General features: G+C 37.4%; 4 protein-coding genes and 2 non-coding genes across 8 annotated transcripts; all 6 read left to right on the top strand.

Moving 5' to 3' along the window:
• Window positions 1-1,282: 1,282 nt before the first annotated feature.
• Window positions 1,283-13,107, top strand: LOC109149919 (sorting nexin 1-like). 3 transcript variants are annotated; one of them, XM_019297917.1, is made up of 11 exons: window positions 1,283-1,399; window positions 1,510-1,659; window positions 2,893-3,028; window positions 3,144-3,277; window positions 5,618-5,692; window positions 11,334-11,493; window positions 11,823-11,956; window positions 12,041-12,109; window positions 12,304-12,383; window positions 12,506-12,566; window positions 12,645-13,107. In XM_019297917.1, the coding sequence occupies exons 1-11, from the start codon at window positions 1,388-1,390 to the stop codon at window positions 12,846-12,848; spliced, it is 1,215 nt and encodes a 404-aa protein (XP_019153462.1). In that variant the 5' UTR covers window positions 1,283-1,387; the 3' UTR covers window positions 12,849-13,107. The 3 variants fall into 3 exon arrangements, with proteins under 3 accessions (XP_019153462.1, XP_019153456.1, XP_019153465.1); XM_019297911.1 differs by having other exon boundaries at window positions 1,290-1,399; window positions 1,507-1,659; XM_019297920.1 differs by having other exon boundaries at window positions 1,297-1,399; window positions 1,513-1,659.
• Window positions 13,108-13,681: 574 nt separating this feature from the next.
• LOC109151859 lies at window positions 13,682-14,533 on the top strand. The gene is made up of 2 exons (XM_019299465.1): window positions 13,682-14,053; window positions 14,140-14,533. The coding sequence occupies exons 1-2, from the start codon at window positions 13,769-13,771 to the stop codon at window positions 14,431-14,433; spliced, it is 579 nt and encodes a 192-aa protein (XP_019155010.1). The 5' UTR covers window positions 13,682-13,768; the 3' UTR covers window positions 14,434-14,533.
• An 811-nt stretch (window positions 14,534-15,344) lies between these two features.
• Window positions 15,345-15,424, top strand: TRNAL-UAG. The gene has a single exon. It is a non-coding gene; the product is annotated as a tRNA-Leu (tRNA).
• An 85-nt stretch (window positions 15,425-15,509) lies between these two features.
• On the top strand, window positions 15,510-15,589 carry TRNAL-UAG. Its single transcript has one exon. It is a non-coding gene; the product is annotated as a tRNA-Leu (tRNA).
• Window positions 15,589-18,626, top strand: LOC109151266 (protein ABHD11). The gene is made up of 5 exons (XM_019299188.1): window positions 15,589-15,945; window positions 16,040-16,278; window positions 17,047-17,159; window positions 17,754-17,894; window positions 18,074-18,626. The coding sequence occupies exons 1-5, from the start codon at window positions 15,720-15,722 to the stop codon at window positions 18,324-18,326; spliced, it is 972 nt and encodes a 323-aa protein (XP_019154733.1). The 5' UTR covers window positions 15,589-15,719; the 3' UTR covers window positions 18,327-18,626.
• Window positions 18,627-19,329: 703 nt separating this feature from the next.
• Window positions 19,330-21,500, top strand: LOC109151035 (40S ribosomal protein S14-3). The gene is made up of 6 exons (XM_019298945.1): window positions 19,330-19,440; window positions 19,710-19,829; window positions 19,960-20,005; window positions 20,709-20,794; window positions 20,937-21,066; window positions 21,212-21,500. The coding sequence occupies exons 1-6, from the start codon at window positions 19,438-19,440 to the stop codon at window positions 21,277-21,279; spliced, it is 453 nt and encodes a 150-aa protein (XP_019154490.1). The 5' UTR covers window positions 19,330-19,437; the 3' UTR covers window positions 21,280-21,500.
• The last annotated feature ends 69 nt before the right edge of the window (window positions 21,501-21,569 follow it).

The raw sequence follows: 21,569 nt of genomic DNA, 5'->3' as shown, positions 1-21,569 counted from the left end.
ATTTGATAATATACCAAATAAGAATAGTCAGTACACTAAAAATATATATACATTTATTGTTGGTCTACAATATAATTTGCCGTATTCCCAACTTGTATATGAAAACCAACCCATGACATGCTGGTCCGTTTTGACAATCTTTATAGTCAATTTAAATCAAGAAAGTCGATAAATAACTCCCGAGTTAACTTATAACCTTCAATACTATGAAATTTAGAAGAATATAAAACTGAAACTCTGGATCTAATGCGTATTCCAGGGGAACTTTGTCCCCCTTTCTTGGCGTTTTATTCTTTTATTATACCATAGCTCTGTAGCAGCAGCATCTTTCCCTAAATCATTACGACGTTACGTCATACGTGCCTCTTCGTCCAATCGTCCTTACTCCTTACGTCATACGTGCCTCTTCGTCCAATCGTCCTTACTCCTTACTTATATCCACGGGGACACACAATGCATTGTGCACCTTATCTAAAATGACGATGTTTTTATGTTAAGAGTTTTTGTGTATTATGTTAAGAGTTTATATGTATTATGTATTATGTTATATTATTGTATTATGTTATGAGTTTATGTACATTCGAAACAGGAGTTTTTATTTTTTTATTTTATTTTTTATTTAGAAGTTAACGGCAGAAACGGAAAAAAAAAAAAAAAACACAGCTACAAAACGACGTTGTTTTAGCCAACATTGTGCGTCATGATGTACGATATAATTTGTCTTTCAAGATATCGATGTCTGCCAGACCAGTCGTTATAACATTTCACATATTTGAGTATATATTGTACAATGAAGCTATAATTATATTGAAATGATCATGTAGTTGTGTTTTAATGAAACTATAGTGTATATAAAATAAAATTAAATAACATTTTCACATATTTGAGTGTATAAATATTGAATGAAACTGTAGTTATATCGAAATGAAACTGTAATTGTGTTAAACTGAAACTGCAGTGTATAAAAAATGAAACTGAAGAACAGAGTTATTTTTTGCGGAACGGCGCAAAACGGATTCCATTTTTTTTCATTAAATGAAACGACGTCGTTTTGATGCGCGATGCATAATCGATTATGCACCGCGGTGCACGATATAATTTGCCCTGCCAGACGCCACCAATCATCTTGCTCTCACATATATTTGGGCCAAGTTATGGGCTTACATTTTCTCGGTTTGCTCACCAGGTTCAACTGCTCAACTGTACCGTATTGGGCCTTCTTGTGGGCTAGTTCTGAAGGTTTAGCCCATACTTTCTTATTACGGATTTTTAGCCCAAGACTTCGCTCTTTAATGTTTCTAAAATACCTGTCTCGCTTACCCTCCCTGTAGTTTTGCTCTTTGTTTCTTCAACCTACGACAGGCAATAGCAGATTAGCAGTGCAGCGATGATCGCGACGGTAATTACTATTTCGTGATACTCATCGTATTCTCTCCAGTTCAACGATAAAGCTTTCATTTAACCTGAAATTTTTTCTTAATTTTGGAATTGTTGTTGAATATGGAGCAGCAGCAGCAGATAAGTGGATCCGGGCCATTGCCAAGTCCGAGATCTCCTTCTTCTTCCCAAAACGGACCGTATCTTTCAGTGTCAGTCACTGATCCAGCTAAAATGGGCAATGGCGTCCAAGCTTATATCTCATACAAAGTCATCGCTAAGGTGATTATTTCTTTACTGCTTTTGATGTATTTGTTTAGTACTTGAAAAAGAAAAAATCTGCATTCTAATTTTGGTCTTATTCAGTATCGGATTCTCTGGTTAAGGTTAGGGTGAACTTGGTTTTTCTACCTGTCAGTAAGAGATGTAATTTCGTAATTGACTCAATTGACTTGTGTTTCTGTTGTTCCAACTTCCAAGTGTCTGATTGGATATACTAAGACATAATTTTAACTTAAAGTTTAGAAATATACTTCCAAGTGTCTATGGTTAATGAGGCTTAACTAAAGTTATTTGTAATTCAATTTTTCATAATTTAAGTTTAGTATTAGTATATAAAATTTATATATTTAGAAACTTAATTAAAAGTACTATAAAACACAACAAATCAAATGGTATCTGTTTGACCAATGAATAGTAAACATGATAGATAAAATTGGAAAGAGGGAGTACTTAGGAAAGTGTGCCTACCATTGGTATCTGTTTGGGGTCTGAGTCCTGATCAAGGGCTGACGTGCTGTGATGGGTGTATAGGTAATTAATGGTTAATTGAATTAGTTTTAAGGCCTTTTCTGCAATGTTTCGGGTCTTTGTTATTTGAAGTACAGCGACACTTGTGTGTCTAAGACTTCCTATTTTGAGAAAATTTAAGCAAGTATTGCTGGGTTCAACTTTTACTCTGATATCAATGATGGTGAAGTGTTCCTTATATGTTAAAACGAATTAATCGACTTAATATTTGTTAAAGGTTGTTTAGACTATAGTACTTTTCTGCCTTATGTGATATCAATCTAATATTGTGGAATTACATCTTTTGATGGTGCTATTCCATTTTGTGATAACTGATAAAGTATGCTGGGCACTCTGGTTGCTATTATTAAATGTCTTAACTGCAGGGATTATTGAAATTTTCCCTCTGGATTCCGCTTTAATATGCATCTTAGATATTCAGATCTGATGCTGTGGTCTTGATCTGATGGACTATCAAAACCTAGTCTAGAATTAAGAAAGAGTAAATTGCCCATCAAGAAATAGGAAATAGATCATGTGACCAATAGCATGCTTGCTCATTATTATCAAACTCCATGTGCGCATATAGCTGAGCCCAACTGGTTCAGGATTAAGGTTTGATTGAGTTGTGTTTGAGTCACTTCCAAATTGTCTTCTCCTTTTCCTTTTGTTCATGAAATAAACATGTTTTTAGTGAGCCTTATAGTTAGAAATTTGTGTTGGCAGACTAATTTACCTGAGTATCAAGCACAAGAAAAGATTGTTATTCGACGATATAGTGATTTTGTTTGGTTGCGTGATCGTCTTTTTGAGAAGTATAAGGGCATCTTTATTCCTCCTCTTCCAGAGAAGAATACTGTAGGTAATGAGCTATACTACTTTCCCCTCCACTATCCACCTGGAGACGTGATTGAGAATCAAAGGGATTGTTGAATGGTTTGAGATTAACATGTATCTAACTGCCATATTTCTTGCAGAGAAATTCAGGTTTAGTGCTGAATTCATTGAAATGAGGCGTCAAGCTCTGAATATTTTCATTAACCGCGTAGCTTCTCATAATGGGCTTAGACAGAGTGAAGATTTGAGAATATTTTTGCAGGCAGATGAGCAGGTATCTAAGCTTGATTACTTGATTAGGAAATTCTCATTATCTTGTCATGACTTGAATTTTTCCCATTGCATTCATTCATGTTTTGTATGAAGTATTATCACTTTTGGTCCGACATGTATTAGGGAATTTTTAATTTAAGTCCTCAACTATCAATTTTGTCCATTTAAGTTCATGACTTATAAATTATTATCAATTTTGGTTCATCTGGCCAAATTACTGACCAAATATCACTGGAAATGTTCATATGCATGGCACATGATGAAATTTAGAGGGAAAAATTGTCTTCTCAATATATGCCCATCTATTTTCACTGGTTTCACCAGCCAAATGAGTTTATTCTGTATAGTTCAAGAAACATGTTAGAATCACCTAAATGCAGTCTCATAAAAATTGTCCTAGGCACCCCTAGGCCAATGGGATTTCCTCGGTAGACAGTGTTACGCGGCCAGCCAACTAGTTGGCCTCAGTGGCCAAATTGGCCAATTTCGTTATTTTTTTTAACAGTTTGTTTTGCTCAAAACGACGTAGTTTTGAGTGAAACAAACCAAATTAACAAAACCTAAGTTCGGAAGCAGCAACAAGCGAGAAAGGAAAGGAAGTTAGCCCAAATTCGCACAATCAGACCTCAGTTCGTCAGCCCATAGCTGTCGCAGCACCGGAGCCAGCTGTTCGATTGCCAGATTTGCCGGTAGCAGATGCACAAAGAAACTTCGAAGTTCTAACATTGTTTGGAGCTTCCCCGCTAGTAGCTAGTAGCAGAGCTCGTCGTCGCCACTTCTCTGTTTCCTCAGCTCGTTGTCACAGTCACCAGCTCCAGTGTTCTACAATGCGCCACTTGTCCTCTCCTGTCTCCATAGCTCCACTTCCACACCTCGCCAGGACTCAAGTAGAGAGACTAGAGACTAGAGAATGATTGTCTTAGTGAGTTAGTGCTTATGCTTTAAGCTTTTAATGCCTTTAAATAATTAAATCCATTAATAATTAATATTATATATGTTGCCATGGGCTCCATATGGCAGTTTCAACTGTCCAAGTGTCCAGTTTTTTTTTTTTTTCCTAGATGGCACCTAGTCACCCGTCGGACGCCCGATGAGCGCCTAGCACCTTCTACAACACTGCCTTAAAGTATCAATTATAATCAACAATAACTACAGTTCTTCAAAATATACCCAGAGGGGACTTGGTCGATTTTCTGGAGAATGAATTTGAAAAAATTCAATATTTTCCCTATACTGCCAATTCAGACATTCAAAACATTTCCACAAATAAAGCTGTGATTCTAGGAAAAGTTTTGCAAGATTAAATTCGATATCATAATCACTTCATTTCTATAAATACAGTTATCCAGGATTTCCAAAGAAATTTAAGAATAAGATTATCAGAAGATGGGATTTCATACCAGGGAGAAATCCTAGGATTAGTTAACTTTGAAGGTATAGGCACTGCTTGTAGATCCCAATCCTTTTCCATGGTAGAATGATCAACCTGACACCTCAAATAAATCTCACAAGTTGCAGATGTCAATATCCTACCATGGCCAGCACCAACACCGTCTCCAAAAGTGTCCTGCAGCTTCCCTTTCTCTGCCACAGTGGTGTGGCTGGCATCAGAAACCCCTAGGTGCTGCTGCTGGTGGGCCTAAATCCCAAACACTCACTCGTTATTCCACCAGCCAATTCAGATCACCCAAATCAAGAGTCACTCCACCATTCCCTATCCTACTCTCTATTAGGCTTCCCAGTTTCTTGATCTTCATGGGAATCTAGTTCCTGTAACTCTCTAAGATAATAAATCCTTGTCAATTGGAATTACTTGACTGCTGGTGAAAATCACTGGGCATATATTGAGCAGACGATTTTTCCCTCTAAATTTCATCATGTGCCACTGACTGTTTCCAGTGACGTTTGGCTGGTAATTTGGCCAGATGTATCAAAACCGATAATAATTTAAAAGTTGTGAACTTAAATTGACAAAATTGATAGTCAGGGACTTAAATTTAAAATAACCAAATAATTGTGGGACTAAAAGTGATAATAATAATGTTTTGTATTTAATGGTTTTTTTTAATCTTTTTGTGCATCACACCTTGAGGTTGAAGGGTGTTTTCTTAGAATAATGCAGATGCCACAAACAATTATGTTCCATGACAATTTCTTGGTCAATATGTTGTTTATCTAGCTTAAAGTAAGCTAGCCCTAGCTTCTTTTGTTAATTCATTTCTTGCTCTGTTATTTTCATCAATGTACTAATCAAATTTAATGATGCTTATAATGATTTGAGCTTTAACAATGAGAGCGAGTACTTTAATGATGCTTTGAAATTTTATTCCACTTTTTGCAGACAATGGATAGAGCAAGGTCCCAGGAGACTGGCCTTTTTAAGAAAAAGCCAGCTGATCTGATTCAAATATTCTGGGTAACTGACTCTTGTTCTCTAATAGTATATTGTAATATTTTCTTGTCAAAGATAGTATTATGAAATGGATTATGTGAAAATTGTTTTGACTTTGAACCTTCAATCCTTCACTGTTTCTTGTTTTTTTATTAGTAAACCCACTCACCCGTCGCTTTATTCAGACTGAATTAATTGAGGCAATTTGACACTTCTCCTCTGCATTTCATCAATGCATTAGATTACATGAATTTGTTATCCTCAATAATGGAGTTTAATCTTGACTCCTAATTGTGTCACCTGTGATGGATGTTTATGCCGGTTATTATGAATTCTGTTTAACTTAGTCCTTTTTGAGCCTTGTGCATGTCAGAGTTGAGTTCTCTCTTAAATGGTCATTTTGTTAGCATATAATTTGATCCATTATGGCCCAGTTTGGATGAAGCTTATCTATTGCTATAAATAGTTCAGTTGATTTTTTACTCTGTTTGGAAAGGCTTATGAAAAGAGTTTAGGGATTTTCAAAATGTTTTTTAAAGATTATTTCCGTAAGTGAGGTGTTGAAGGAGTTTGGAGAATAAAGTATTGTCTTGTTATTTACACTCTGTCTACAAGCAACTACACAGCACCATATATATAGGTAGAAGATGGAATACTAATAGGGCCCTAGGGATACTAACAGACATAGAAACTGAACAGTCATAGGAAATAATAAAAGCATAATAATGAGTCTTAATGAGTCTCAACATCCCCCCTCAAGCTGGAGCATGAATATCAAAAGCTCCAAGCTTGGTACACAAATATTCAACTCTGGGACCTCTTAAAGCTTTGGTGAAGATATCAGCCAACTGATCATTTGTACCCACGAATGAGGTAACGATTTCCCCGGATGTAATCTTTTCGCGAATAAAATGACAATCGACTTCGATGTGTTTTGTTCTCTCATGAAAGACAGGATTGGATGCAATATGCAAGGCTGCTTGATTGTCGCACATTAGTTTAATAGGCCCTTTCATGCAAAGATTTAATTCAGTCAAGAGATGCTTTAACCAGATTAGTTCACATGTTCCCAAGGCTATTGACCGATATTCTGCCTCTGCACTCGATCGAGCCACCACATTTTGCTTCTTACTTTTCCAAGATACTAGATTGCCACCAAGGAAAACGCAGTACCCTGATGTTGACTTTCTATCCCAGGAGCACCCAGCCCAATCTGCATCAGTATAACCAACAATCTCTGTATTTCCACGATCCTTGTATAAAACACCGTTCCCGGGAGACTTCTTGATGTATCGTAGGATCCTAATGACAGCTTCCCAATGGCTATCACACGGAGAAGCCAAAAATTGACTCACAACGCTAACTGCAAAAGAGATGTCAGGGCGAGTGACGGTTAAGTACAACAATTTTCCAACCAATCTTCGATATCTTCCTGGATTTGAAAAGGGCTTCCCTTGTTCCGGTACAAGCTTAATGTTAGGATCCATGGGAGTATCAATAGGTCTGCAATCACTCATACCTGTTTCCTCTAATATGTCTAAAGCATATTTTCGTTGAGATATACAAATCCCTTGCTTTGACTGGGCAACTTCTATCCCTAAGAAGTATTTTAATTTTCCAAGGTCTTTTGTCTCAAAATGTTGGAAAAGATGTTGCTTTAGCTGGAGTATTCCTTCTGCATCATCTCCTGTGATAACAATATCATCGACATAAACAACAAGATAAACGCTCTTACCATGTCGATGCCGGTAGAATACAGAATGATCCACTTTGCTTTGGACTAACCCAAACTCTTGCAGAACTGTACTAAAACGTCCGAACCAGGCACGTGGAGACTGTTTCAATCCATAAAGAGAACGTTTTAATTTGCAAACCAAATCAGTCTCCCCCCCTTGAGCAACAAAACCCGGAGGTTGCTCCATATACACCTCTTCTTTTAGATCCCCATGTAAAAAGGCATTCTTGATGTCAAGTTGGTATAGAGGCCAATGATGGATGGCAGCAATAGACAGAAAGATTCTGATAGAAGAGATCTTGGCTACGGGTGAGAACGTATCAGTGTAATCAACGCCAAACACTTGAGTATACCCCTTGGCTACAAGGCGAGCTTTGAGTCTATCTATCTGTCCATCAGGCCCAACTTTGACATTATAAACCCAACGACAACCAACAACTGTTTTGCCAGGAGGTAATGGAACCAAGTCCCAAGTTCCCGAGGATTGCAAAGCAACCATTTCATCTACCATAGCTTGCTGCCAACCAGGATGGGAAAGAGCTTCCCTAACCGAATTAGGAACAGAAACAGATGATAAACTGGAGATGAAAGCATTGTAAACAGGGGAAAACCGGTGATAAGAGACAAAATTATATATAGGGTAGGGATTGCGAGTAGACCGGTTACCTACCCGACTAGCAATGGGCGGACTGGAGATTGGAGCAGGACCCGAATCCGAGGGAAGGGACCGCTCAGGAGATGAATCAGCAGGTTCAATGTTTGCAGCAGTAGTGGTTGGTGGTAATTTTGACCGACGATGATAGGTGAACTGGAAAGGAGAAACAGTGTGGGTTTGTGATGGATTGGGAGGTAGGACAACAGGAGATATTGGTATTTCTGTCCCTCCTTCAAATGAGGGAACTGGTAGGACATCAGGAAAAGGATCCACCACCCTTATAGAGTCAGATGAAAAGAACGGAGTGTACTCAAAGAAGGTAACATTTGGTGATACATAGAATCGCTGTGTCTCAGGACAATAACACCTGAACCCTTTTTGAACCCTAGAGTACCCCACAAAAATACATTTCAAGGACTTGGGTGACAGTTTATCACGACCAGGAGTAATATCCCGAACAAAGCAAGTGCAACCAAAAACCCTCAGCGGAAGCTTGTGTAATGACTCTTGAGGAAACAATATGTTATAAGGTATTTTGCCATGTAGAACAGACGATGGCATACGGTTAATAAGGTAACATGAGTGGAGGATAGCATCTCCCCAGAAATAAGAGGGAACCTTATAGTGAAGGAGCATAGTCCGAGCGGTTTCCACTAGATGCCTATTCTTTCGTTCAGACACACCATTCTGTTGTGGAGTATCTGGACAAGAAGACTCATGGAGAATACCTTCAGAGTCAAGGAGGGTAGACAAAGGAGTATTGAAATATTCCCTGGCATTATCACTTCGAAGAACTTTAATAGAGACTCCAAATTGATTCTTGATTTCATTATGAAATTTCTGAAAGATGTTGAATAGATCAGAACGTCGTTGCATTAGGAAAACCCAAGTACAACGCGAAAAGTCATCAATAAAAGTAACAAAATATTTAAAACCTAACACAGAAGTGACACGACAAGGGCCCCAAATATCACTGTGAACTAAGGAAAAAGGGGATGAGGACACTTTATTAACCCGTTCAGGAAAGGAGGTTCTTGAATGTTTCCCAAATTGACAAGATTCACACTCTAGTGAAGACAGCTTTGAGAGACTCGGTTCAAGTTGTTGTAGTTTCTTCAAACTTGGATGACCTAGACGACAATGAGTAAGGGAAGGAGAAATAGTAGCACTACAGACAGCGGAAGCAGGAGTGGATAGACGGTATAACCCTTTTGATTCATACCCCGAGCCAATCGTCTTCCCCGAACGACGGTCCTGTATAACAACCGAATCAGGAGAAAAAGTGACAAGACAATCAAGAGAACGAGTAAGTTGACGAATGGAAATCAAATTAAAAGGACAAGTAGGTATATGCAAGACTGATGACAAGGGTAAATCAGGAAGAGGTCTTGCTTTACCAACTCCTTTAGCAGAACATATGGATCCATTACCAAACACAATGGACGGAAGAGACTTAGAGTTTGTGAGATGGGTCAATAAGGAAGAATTACCACATATATGTTCGGAGGCACCTGAATCAAGGACCCAGGGTCCGAGAGGTCCAGATTGAGAAACAAGGGCAGCATGAGTCTCTCCCGTATGAGCCAAAGGAGTGAAAACAGTAGCTTGGGCATTAGCCTTAAACCGTGCAAACTCTTCATATTCTGCAAGAGAGACATTTTTAGAACCTGATTCTTCTAGTTTGAGTTGAGCCACATTTGTAGGAGCAGTCAACGGTTTCCCATGCAGTTTCCAACATCGGTCCCGTGTGTGTCCAGATCTATTGCAGTAATCACAGTATCTAGCATTTTTCTGCCCACTACGGTCTTTATTCCGATTGCCCAGATTATTACCACGACTTCCTTGAATCACAAGAGCAGATTGTTCTGTAGTGGATGCAGAAGTTTCACCAGGAAAAGAGGCCACTTGAAGAAGGCGTTTGAACAACTCTTGGACCCCTGGCACACCTTTATCCCCAAGAATCTGGTTTCGAGTATTCTCAAACTCGGGGCCTAATTTAGTCAAAACCAGAACAACAAAAAACTTTTCACGTTGGGCAATCTGTTCATCAGGTGTCCCTCCAACGGGTAAAAGCTTATTAAACTCAGTTAATAAACTTTGAGTTTTCCCAAGAAAGGCTTCCATACTCATACCATCCTTCTTTAAATTAACCAAATTATCAACAACTGTGTAACATTGTGAAATATCATTAGTGTACAAGGATTTGGCTTGACTCCATACCTCAACACATGTTTTAAAAACTCTAAATAGTTGAATTAACTCAGGTGAAAGGGATTGCCATAGAAGACTACAAAGTTGTGCATCCACCCTTTTCCAAATTGCCTTCTCATTTTCTGGTACCTCAGTTTCTACCCCATGTTCCAAGTGGTCAATAACACCCTGGCCCATAAACCACATTTCAACGGCATCCGACCAAGAGTGGTAGTTTTGTGACCCACATAATTTTTCAGAGGTAATAACTGGATTTCCAGATAAATTAGGCACAAACACTGAGCGAGAAATAGCATTTTCAACATTGGTAGAAGTAGCATTTTCAACATTGGTAGAAGTTTCCTTGGTTCCAGTTGAAGACATGGTTGATAAAAAGGAAGAATATTACCAGGAAAGCCAGAGGAGGGTCGAAAATGAAACTGGAAAATATCGCCGGAAAATATCGCCGGAGGAGGTCTCACGCGCCGGCGCGTGGAGGCGCGTGGCGGCGGAAGGCTGCGCGTGAGGTGGCGCGTGAGGGCGCGTGCGGCGGCGGTTTGAGACGGGACTTCGACGGCCGGGGTCGCCTGCACTTCCTGACCGGCGGTGGTTCTTCGGAATTTTATGAAAACTTGCGATGAGGAGTTTTCGAAGAAGAAGCGTAGACAGACCCTGCACTGCTACTGTTCATCCTCGAAATGCTCGGAAATAAAAAGGGGTTCAGGCCAATGGTGGCTCTGATACCATGTTGAAGGAGTTTGGAGAATAAAGTATTGTCTTGTTATTTACACTCTGTCTACAAGCAACTACACAGCACCATATATATAGGTAGAAGATGGAATACTAATAGGGCCCTAGGGATACTAACAGACATAGAAACTGAACAGTCATAGGAAATAATAAAAGCATAATAATGAGTCTTAATGAGTCTCAACAGAGCTTATCACAATACAAAGGCTCATAAGGTATTTTCAGCCTCTTTTGCAAGAAGCACCTATTTGATGCTTTTTAAGAAAATCCACTTTTAAATAAGCAATAAGCTAAGGCTAAACAAGCTTGTAATTGACTATTCAATTCTTCGGCAGGATGTACAATCAAAAGTGAGTGATGTTGTCCTTGGAAAGGAAAAACCAGTTGAAGAATCGAATCCTGAATATGAGAAGCTGAAGCACTACATATTTGAGCTTGAAGATCATCTAGCTGAAGCTCAGAAGCATGCATATAGTCTTGTGAAGAGACACAGAGGTACTAAATGATGCCATGATGGGTGTTGTAGATATTATATGTGCATACTCAACATAAGGATTCCAATTCCTAATGCCATCTTCATTGTGATGTCTGAACTCTCAAGAAATCAGTAAATTTTTATAAAATTAGAGGCACTACACATTATGCAATGTGATATCCCAATCTTAAGGCATTGGTGGGTTTAAATTCTTAAATCACTTGAAGTGTACTTTCATCAGTGTATTTAGTGTGTCACATTTCCTTAATCTAGCTCTATGCGATAATTTTTCATTAGTATCTATGGTGAAGAACAGCTTGCTTATTCTCTTAATTTAAAAAATATCCAGACTTAGGAGAGTCCTTGTCAAACTTTGGGAAGGCAGTCAAGCTTCTGGGAACATCTGAAGATAATGCACTGGGGAAGGCATTTTCTGAACTTGGGGCAAAATCTGAGCTCATATCTATTAAGCTGCAGAAAGAGGTAGACTGAATTGGAACACTATCCATTTAGTTGGATTTTTTTTAATTCTTGAATTCATTATATTGATTCTTTATTCTCATCTAGGCACATTACCTTCTAATGAATTTTGAAGAACCATTAAAGGATTATGTTCGAGCTGTACAGTCAATTAAGGTGAGTTAGCAACTTTGCTTAAGGAAGGATGTGTATTATTTACCAACTTTCTAGTGATATTCCTCCATGCTGAACTCTCACATTCTCATGAAGACATTAATTGCAAAATAGAGCTGTTTCTGCTTAAAGAATAGTTCATAGCCTCCTAATTTTGTTCATATAATACATTGTTTTCTTTCTAATGTAATGTACAGGCCACAATAGCAGAGAGAGCAAATGCTTTCAGGCAGCAGTGTGAACTGGCTGAAACAATTAAATTCAAGGAGATAGATCTGTATGATTTAGTAAACTGAGACTTCCTTTCTTCTTGTAATTGGAATTGGTTGGGTATTTATATCTTTTTCTTTATACATGATTTCTATCTAAGTTGAGGGCTTATTTGGCTTTTCATTCCAGAAACAAACTAAGGCTAACACGATCAGAGAAGTTGTTTGAGGCTGAGCGTGAATATGAAGTGGTTAGTTTGCTTAACTTGTGTTTTGTTGTCTGCTTGAATGAAATTCTTTTGGTTTTCTCAAACATTTGTTTGAAACAGCTGAAAGCCGAGGGTGAGGAAGCAGCACAAAGATTTCAAACAATAGTGCGGTTGATGAATGAAGAGATTGTCCAATTTCAAGAGCAAAAAACATTGGAAATGGGTCTGGCTTTCCACGAATTTGCAAAGGGACAAGCACGCCTCGCAAATGGTATATCAGAAGCCTGGCGAGGGCTTCTTCCCAAGCTCGAAGCTTGCTCGTAATCACACCAATATTGGTATTTGGTAGCCAGTTTCGGCCACTCCTGTGTTGTATCTACTAGCCTTTAGTCTGCTTGTGCAGAGCAAAACAATAAATACAATTGCTCAAGTCTGTTAAATTCTTACTTATGAAATTCAATATTTAAATAGTCCCATAAATCTACTTGTTTGGACTATTCTTTGTACAATAATATCTTCATCAACGTGCCTAAACATCTAATCTAATGAAAATGAAAAGGTGAATGAGGGGTTTTTGCTATTAGTGTTGCAATTGTTTCCTAGATTGCTCCATTATAGGTGGTTCACTTTGACTTGTAGTACAGTAGATATATTGGAATAAAAGTTGTAATTGATCCCTTTATTTTGTTCTAAATAGAAATTAGAATTAATATGGAAGAGGTTACCGGAATCAAACTTATTATTATTAGGACTAGTATTATGATTCTTGTATTTGAGTTATGATTTCATATTCTAGTCTCTCTATGATTTTTCTTGTATATATTCCCTTATCTATACAGTTGTAATTAACATCATTTCATTACAATTCATTCAGTTTTCATTATCTTTTGGTATAAAAATTATATTCCACCCTTTTTATAACATTATGTGTATATATATTAAAGTAGAATGTATTTTTTTTATTCCAAAATGTTCAAAAAAAAAAAAAAAGAGAAGAGGAAGTTTAATAATTTATATTTATATAATCAAAATAGGGAAACAAATATCAAATCGGCTTCTCCAAAATAAAACTACCATAATCTAATTGAAAAGAAAATTAATTATTATTATTATTTTTTATATAAAAAATCCGCATTCAAGGCTATCCACCACAAAATAGGGAATGGTCTATCCGATACACTTTCGTCCACTGATAACCATTCCGACTGTTACTTGCAAGACCCAAAGCACTCACTCAAACACAAATGGCTTCCTTCGCTGCAGCCAGACAACTCTTCCTCCTGACACGTGCATCGCACGTGCAATCCCGTGTATCCCTGCAGTCTCTCCTCCCCCTATCCATCCCCGGCGGCTCCTTACGCCTCACTCAATTTTCTAGCCACCGCGAAGCTGCCATAACCACCAGAGCTTCGCCCGGAAATGATGCCATTTTACCCAAGAAAGAAGACGACGACGACGGTGTGTCTTTAGGGACCATGAAGCTCCCCCTGGATATCGACCTTGAAAGATTTGACATTTTGCTTTTTCAGGTATTTCAAACCACCATTCTTCTAATACAGCTGGGCTGGGTAGATTTTATTATTCTAACGTTTTGTTTTGTTTGAGTAATTTGCAGTGGGCTAACAGTCTGTGCCAGGGAGCTAACCTGCCACTTCCGGTGCCTCTAAAGGTGGACAAAATCCGTGGGGGGGCTAGACTAGGGTTCATTACAGTTGAAGATAATGGAGAAACACAGGTGCTTGTGTACATAGATTGTGTAGTCTCCCCCGCCACCGATACTTCTCCGACCCCAATGTTCAGAGCCATTAGAAATGGAGCAAAGAAAGATAAGGCGCCGCCAGGAGAGCCACGGATCATGAGAAGCCTTCTAGCTGCCTTACAAAAGTCTGTTGAGATTGCTAGAGTTTGAACCCATTTTTTAAATTTCATTTTGCTTTTCTTCTTTCCCCCTCCGCTCGATGTTATTATAACATACAGTATATAATTTCAGTACCCTTTTCACGCACAAACTGCATGCTTTACCCCAAAATTATATTGCGCAATATCATTTTAGCATCATCTATTAATTAGAAAAAGATGTGAGATTTAAAAATTTATGAAATCTAAAGATAATAAATGTTAAAAGAATTGAAATACTAGTTGATTTCTCTTTACTTTGGGTTAGCCCTTAGCATTTGACTAATGTATTGATGTATAATTATTATTGTGTATTACAAAGCTTGATTCTTTTAAGTTGTGAGGAATTGTATTCGGGTTAGCTTGGTTGTCTAATTGTGTTTGAGTTTCAGCATTTTCATTGGAGGTTGATTTAATCTATGTCTTCGTACTAAAATTGAGTTTCGGACTGAATTTTTTGGCCCCACCAAATAAGATTTATGGCTCCACCTTGTCAATTGCCAACACTATAACCTAATTTATTGCCTTTGTCTATTCCCTTCATCCACATTGATCTTTATAAAAGAGCACCATGCCCTTCCCATCCCATCCCACGAGAAATTCATATTTCACGTTAGGGTTGACATTAACTTGTTAGTTTGAGTGTTAAGACATCAATTTTTTTTTTTTTTAAATTGAATGTAAGCTTACTATGAAATTAATAATAGTGTGATTGTGAAATATCAAAAATTCAAAATGCAATCTTTTTTTACTGCATGGCCGGTATGTACTATTTTCCATCTATATTTCATCTGAATTCTAATAGGTGGACTGAATGTAAACCTATTTTGGAAGTAGTGGTCCAAAATTCCAAATATATCAAAATTTAATTTGATTTTTTTTATTTTAATCTTATAGTTTTCGTTCAACATAAAACACAACAAAGACAGTTTGGCCGAGTGGTCTAAGGCGCCAGATTTAGGCTCTGGTCCGAAAGGGCGTGGGTTCAAATCCCACAGCTGTCAATTGATTTTTTCCCTTTAAGCGAATGGCTTGTTTTCTTATTTTTTTAATGTATTTCCTGTTTCTTTCAATATATAACACAACAAGGACAGTTTGGCCGAGTGGTCTAAGGCGCCAGATTTAGGCTCTGGTCCGAAAGGGCGTGGGTTCAAATCCCACAGCTGTCAATTTTTCTTTACCCCTCGGCTTGTTTTCTTATTTTGTGAACTTTGCTTTCCTTTTTCCGGCGGCTATTAATGGAGTTAAGATCTCTTCTTCTGCAACTTTCTTAATTGGTGAGGACACACAACTTCTACGATGTCTGGAGCTCTGAGAAACAGACAGGTTGGTAGCATAGTTAACCGCTTGCTCATATTTTCCACGCCGGTTCACCCGCGGTTAATCTCAACCTTAGCTTTCGATGAAGTCCGGTCATCACCCGACCGGCCCTACACTTTCACAGCTTTAATTCTTCACGGCCTCTTAGGCTCCGGCCGCAACTGGCGTTCCTTCTCTCGCTCCCTCGCCTCCTCTCTACCCTCTGGTACTCTTTTTTGTTTCTACGTATTCATCCGTGTAGTTTTTTGGAGAATATGTTGAGGAAGTGAATTTTCTGACCTTTTTGTTTGCTTGATAAGAATGGAGGATGATTCTGGTGGATCTAAGGAACCACGGGAGGTCAGCAGAGATTGGAGGCTTCGAGCCGCCGCACACCATGGAAAATGCGGCGAATGATGTGAGCAATTTGATCAAATCACAAGGCTGGAATTGGCCTGATGTGGTTATGGGCCACTCCATGGGAGGCAAGGTCACGTTACAGTTCGCTCAGAGCTGTTCTCGTGGCGATTATGGACAATCAGCTCAATTGCCTAAGCAGGTGTGCAATTATTTTCAGATTGCCTCAAATTAACAGAGACGTTTAGATTTCTACGTCTCCAACTAACAGAACAATCAGCTCAAATTCACTCTCTAGATTTCTACGGAGCAAAATTTTTATTGGAAAACTGGAAAACATAATCAAACTTGACTATGTTACAGAAAGAGAAATCAGGAATATTTGTCTGATCAGTGGTTCTATTGCCAATCTGTGGTTGCATTTCAAATTTTTGCTGCTTAGTGATTATCCTTTGAAGTTATCATTTTTGTTGTGTTGAATGTGTGCTAATAATTCTCCTCACTGTATTTTGAACTTAAAAACCCAGCTCAGCTGTTTCTTATTTGTCTTAATACACTCCTATCATATGTGCATTTGACTGGGGAATACTCCATTTGTTATTATGTGACATGTTTTTTCCCTATAGTTTAACCCAGAAAGTTCAAAATTTTGCCCCACTTTAAAGTGGTGAAAATTTGTTGACTTGAGTGGACGACCATCTTGAGATCATGTTCTCAAATCCTCCTAACAAGTATCAAAAAAAAAAAAAAAAAAAGGAAAGCAATATGGAGTATATGTACTCTCGCAGTTCTATGAACTGTTAGATTCAGTTATACTTGCACTTTCCTCTTACACTTGAAGTAAGCCTGTAACTGTTGTCAGTTTTACTTTTATTAGCTGTATTTCCCTGCAGTATGTGATGGTTTTATGGGACAATTTGGTAATTATTGCTTTATTGATATCAATTTCATCTCACTTGATGCAGAACAGCTATGGATTTTGGACTCGGTCCCTGGAAAAGTGGACGAAAAAAACAGTGATGGAGAAGTGGAGAAAGTTTTGCAAACCTTGCAGAGCTTACCTTCATCTATACCATCAAGAAAGTAAGGTCTATCTCTTTTCTTAAAGAATTGTGTATCCTTTGGTAGTGGGTGCATTTAATGCAAGAGATGTTTGATGTATCTCTACTAGGAATTGAGATCAAATTGAATGGTTGGAGAATTCAATATCTTGAATTTTCTGCTTCTTTGTTTGATTTATCAAATAGTATCTTTTATTTTGTTTATTCTTTCTATGCAACTTTTTTTTTTTAAAATGAGTGAATCTATAGCCACCTTAGAGTTTAAATATGAATACATACTACTACTAGGCAAACTGACTATTACGGAATACAAATTTTTTAGATGTGTATACAGAAAATCAATGTGAATAAGAATATCTGTTTAAACTATGGTTATAACACTGCCTAAACCAATAACCAACTCAACAAATGCCACATTCTAATCTTATCTGATTTCTCCTAAAACTTCATGATATGCAAAATGTTGTATATTATTTACATATTTATCCCTTTTCTTGCAAGGTGATATCTGCATAATCAATATTGCCACTCCATTACTCTCTTCCAATATCAATTATTTCTCAAGATATTTCATTTTGTGTTATTCTTATTGAAGATAAAAATGTATTGTTTGCAGATGGCTGGTGGATTACTTGCTGAAGCTTGGGTTTTCAAAGGCGTTATCAGAATGGTTAGGCAGCAACCTCAAGAAATCGGGAGATGAAATGACATGGACCTTCAACATAGATGCTGCTATCCAAATGTTTCAGTCTTATAGGTAAACAAATATGTTCCTTCTAATCATTCTTACATTTCTAGTGACATTTATCCTATCCTATCCTTTTCTTTTCCCGGTTGAAACCAATAGAACAAGGGTACCCGGGGTAGCTGCCTAATCCAGTCAAATGGGTTTTTTTCGTCCCCCTCAAATATGCCTAAAATTGTGTATGTTTTCAGGGAGACTGATTATTGGCCTTTATTGGAGCATCCACCCAACTGTACCGAGATATCTATTGTTCGTGCAGAGAAAAGTGACAGGTGGGAACCAGAGGTGATTAAACGGCTTGAAAGCCTCGGCAGCAGAAAAAGGGATGAAGGTGAAGGCAAGGTCTCTTATCATATTCTTCCCAACTCTGGTCATTGGGTTCATGTTGAGAATCCAAAGGGGCTCCTTCAGATTGTAGCTCCAAAGTTGTCCTCCCTGGTTTAGCCATACCTCTTCTGCCCTCAATCCTTCATTTTTCTTGTTCTTAATCCATCTTTTCCTTGAAAAATAAAGGAATATTTCGATTCTTTTCTCAATTGCTGACTGTCCTCTTCTGATAACTATATATTTGTGGCTGCCAGCTCTCTAGCTTGCAGCAATAAGTACACGTTGGAGGTGCAACTAAACCTTTATGATTATTTTCTGGTATATTAGAAAAGAAACGTTTGTGATTTATGTGGATTTATATGAAGTTATTTGTATAGGAATCACAATTCATGATGGTGATTAACATTTACACTACAATTTGCATCATCCAATGTATTTTGTGATGCATGCTATTATCATTCATATTCTTACTACTACTTTTTTTTTTTTTTTTTTTTGAAACATATTCTTACTACTACTAGTAAGTAATTTGGTGTCTTCGATGTTTTACTAGTGAAAATGTCTACCCAAGTATATTAAAATCAAGGAAAAAAGGGTTAAATAGATCTTGAATTTTATGTAAAAGTACAATTACGTTCTTGAATTTTTTTAAAAACTGTAATTAAACATTTTAACTTGTCAAAATAAGTTAAATAAGTTTGATTTACCCGTAACTAACAAGTTACCGATAAAATTATTGACGTTGATCATCATCGACATCCATTAATTAACTGTTCACCACTATTAAAAACATAAAACGCAATTTTTAGTGACCTTTTTCATTGGAAAAGACGACCGATTTGAACCCCTTCGCTAGGTTGTCTTCTCCACAATCAGATTGGTCGTCTTCTCCACTGAAGAAGGCGACTATTGGTATATATTTTTTAATGAGGTATGGGACAAACTTAGATTTGGGCCAAACATTTTCCTCAGTTTTGCGAAATTAACTGACATTTATCTCTCGTAAAAAAAAAAAAAAACAACTGACATTTATCTAAGCCCGTTAAAATTATAATTGGGTTTAGCCCATTTAGTAAGAATTATAGGGACCTTGTCTTTTGGGTCTATGTGGTTTATCCCAACCCTAGCTATATAGCCCACCGTGTTTTACTTCAAAATCAATTCACGCCACTAGGGTTATTCAAGCTTTGCTAGCAACTCTGTCCTCCATCCTAATCAACCCAGAGCCATGGTAAGCTCCTCATCCGTTACTCCTACGCCGGAGCAGTCCATCACCGTGTCTTATGCGTTCTATGATTATATTTCATCGAGTAACGATGATTTCTTAACAAAGTTATTGCCTTTTTATACTGTGAATTTTATTTTATCTAGAATTTCTGAAAATGTTAATTGCGAATTTTGATTTAACTAGATTTGCTGAGCAATTAAGGTGTTTTTTTTTAATGAATAAAAGTGAAAGGGTATAGAAGTTATAATTATTGAATTGGTTTGATTTTGTAGTCTAAGAGAAAGACCAGGGAGCCCAAGGAGGAGAATGTTACCCTCGGACCCGCCATACGTGAGGGAGAATTAGTTTTTGGTGTTGCCCACATTTTTGCCTCGTTCAATGATACATTCATAGTATGTCTCTTTATTTTGTTTTATACTCTTGTTTATTGGGATTTTATTGAGAACTGAAAACAATGAGTGATAAATTGGCATGTTTGTATGATCTGCTTACTCATAACCTTCCTTTTCATATTTGATTCAGCACGTAACTGATTTATCTGGGAGAGAAACATTGGTTCGCATTACTGGTATGTTTATTGTTTATTTTGTAAACTCGATGTGTCAAAATGCTTAGAGTAGTTAGTCACTTAGCCTATATTTTTGGGGCTGTAGTTCTTGATTTTGTCATCACAAATCCTGTTTTTAATCTTTAATGAAACAGTTAGAGCTATTAGAATAGTCAGTATGCCATGAAATGTCAGCCTAAGTGTTTGCTTGGCCTTGCCTCAACTTGATTAGAAGGGTTCTAAAGGGCTATTAAAAAGATTTTGTCAACAGAACTATTTCAGAAATAGTTCAAAGATACAGTAAAAACCCTTACTGTTATGTTGTTTGGTTTTAATGTTTTTAAAGTGTAAAATATATTTGGAATTTCAAAGTTGTAATTAGTGCAGCATTACATTTACCCAGCTTACTTATTAGAAAAGAAACTGGTTGAACCACTTCAATTTGAGGCTTTTGGCGTACATGTCTTTTTTTCTATTCCTATTATCTACTCAAAAAACTTGTTTTCAACAATTAATGTTCTGTCCAATTTTTAGTTTTTTTTTTTTTTCCTTTGGATTGAATAAGCTCCTATAAGCTGTGGGGGTGGATAAGTAATAGTAACTAATAAGATAAATACATAATTCAGTTAATGAGTTGGATATATTATCTGTTTATGAATTTTATTATTTAATACTCCTTTTTTGAACTTTGATTTCTAACTGTCTTCAATGTCTTTTACCCCAGGGGGCATGAAGGTGAAGGCTGACAGGGATGAATCTTCTCCATATGCAGCTATGCTTGCAGCCCAGGATGTCACTCAGCGATGCAAGGTAGTATTTTTGAACAGTGTAGTGATAGCTTTACTTTTCATTTTGATAGTGTATTAGTATATTTGCGAATTTTGTTGGCTGTCAAAATAGTTTCAAAGCTATATGTTTTCTTGAGGTGATAATGTTCCTGATTGATTTTCAGGAACTTGGAATCACTGCCCTTCACATTAAGCTCAGGGCTACAGGAGGTAACAAGACAAAGACTCCTGGTCCAGGTGCCCAGTCTGCTCTCAGAGCCCTTGCTCGATCTGGCATGAAAATTGGTCGCATAGGTATGGGATTTTTATTTTTTATTTTTTGGTTTTATCATCCCCTTTGTTGTTGTCGCATTGCTTCTGTACCCTGTTTCGATCCCGCAGATCTTTACTATGATAGATAATAACTAGTTAACGGAGTATGGTTTATTCTCTTTGGCAGAGGATGTTACTCCAATTCCCACTGACAGTACTCGTAGAAAAGGTGGTAGAAGGGGAAGGAGGCTGTAATTCCATTTTATACTCTCTCAAAATGGTTGCAACTTCAAGTCATGGAAGAGTTTTTGTTTTACTTTAATGTTTAGACGTTTTTGTAGCTCACTCTCAAGCAAAAACTTCAAATCAAATTTGATGGTTTCAAGCCTTTGATAGCATGTGAGATGTTGGATTTGTTTGATTTCTTGCTGAAATATTAAATATCTTTCAATCAAATAAGCCTTGATTTTTGTCTTCCCGTATTTTTTGTTCTAAGCTTCCGTAACCCTTAATGTCAGTCATGCATATTTGTACTCTGGTTATGG

This window comes from Ipomoea nil, unplaced genomic scaffold (assembly GCF_001879475.1).
Source record: "Ipomoea nil cultivar Tokyo-kokei standard unplaced genomic scaffold, Asagao_1.1 scaffold0268, whole genome shotgun sequence".
Taxonomy (NCBI): domain Eukaryota; kingdom Viridiplantae; phylum Streptophyta; class Magnoliopsida; order Solanales; family Convolvulaceae; genus Ipomoea; species Ipomoea nil.
Note: the sequence above shows the minus strand (reverse complement) of the source record. Positions and strands in the feature narration are given on the sequence as shown.

Coding starts and splice junctions, on each gene's coding strand:
- LOC109149919 (XM_019297911.1), top strand. Junction 3,278..5,617: donor TTTTGCAGGCAGATGAGCAG/GTATCTAAGCTT, acceptor CACTTTTTGCAG/ACAATGGATAGAGCAAGGTC. Junction 11,494..11,822: donor TCTTGTGAAGAGACACAGAG/GTACTAAATGAT, acceptor AAAAATATCCAG/ACTTAGGAGAGTCCTTGTCA.
- LOC109151859 (XM_019299465.1), top strand. CDS start 13,769: ATGGCTTCCTTCGCTGCAGCCAGACAACTCTTCCTCCTGACACGTGCA. Junction 14,054..14,139: donor TTGACATTTTGCTTTTTCAG/GTATTTCAAACC, acceptor AGTAATTTGCAG/TGGGCTAACAGTCTGTGCCA.
- LOC109151266 (XM_019299188.1), top strand. CDS start 15,720: ATGTCTGGAGCTCTGAGAAACAGACAGGTTGGTAGCATAGTTAACCGC. Junction 15,946..16,039: donor CGCCTCCTCTCTACCCTCTG/GTACTCTTTTTT, acceptor TTGCTTGATAAG/AATGGAGGATGATTCTGGTG. Junction 17,160..17,753: donor TCATCTATACCATCAAGAAA/GTAAGGTCTATC, acceptor TATTGTTTGCAG/ATGGCTGGTGGATTACTTGC.
- LOC109151035 (XM_019298945.1), top strand. Junction 19,830..19,959: donor CGTTCAATGATACATTCATA/GTATGTCTCTTT, acceptor TATTTGATTCAG/CACGTAACTGATTTATCTGG. Junction 20,795..20,936: donor ATGTCACTCAGCGATGCAAG/GTAGTATTTTTG, acceptor ATTGATTTTCAG/GAACTTGGAATCACTGCCCT.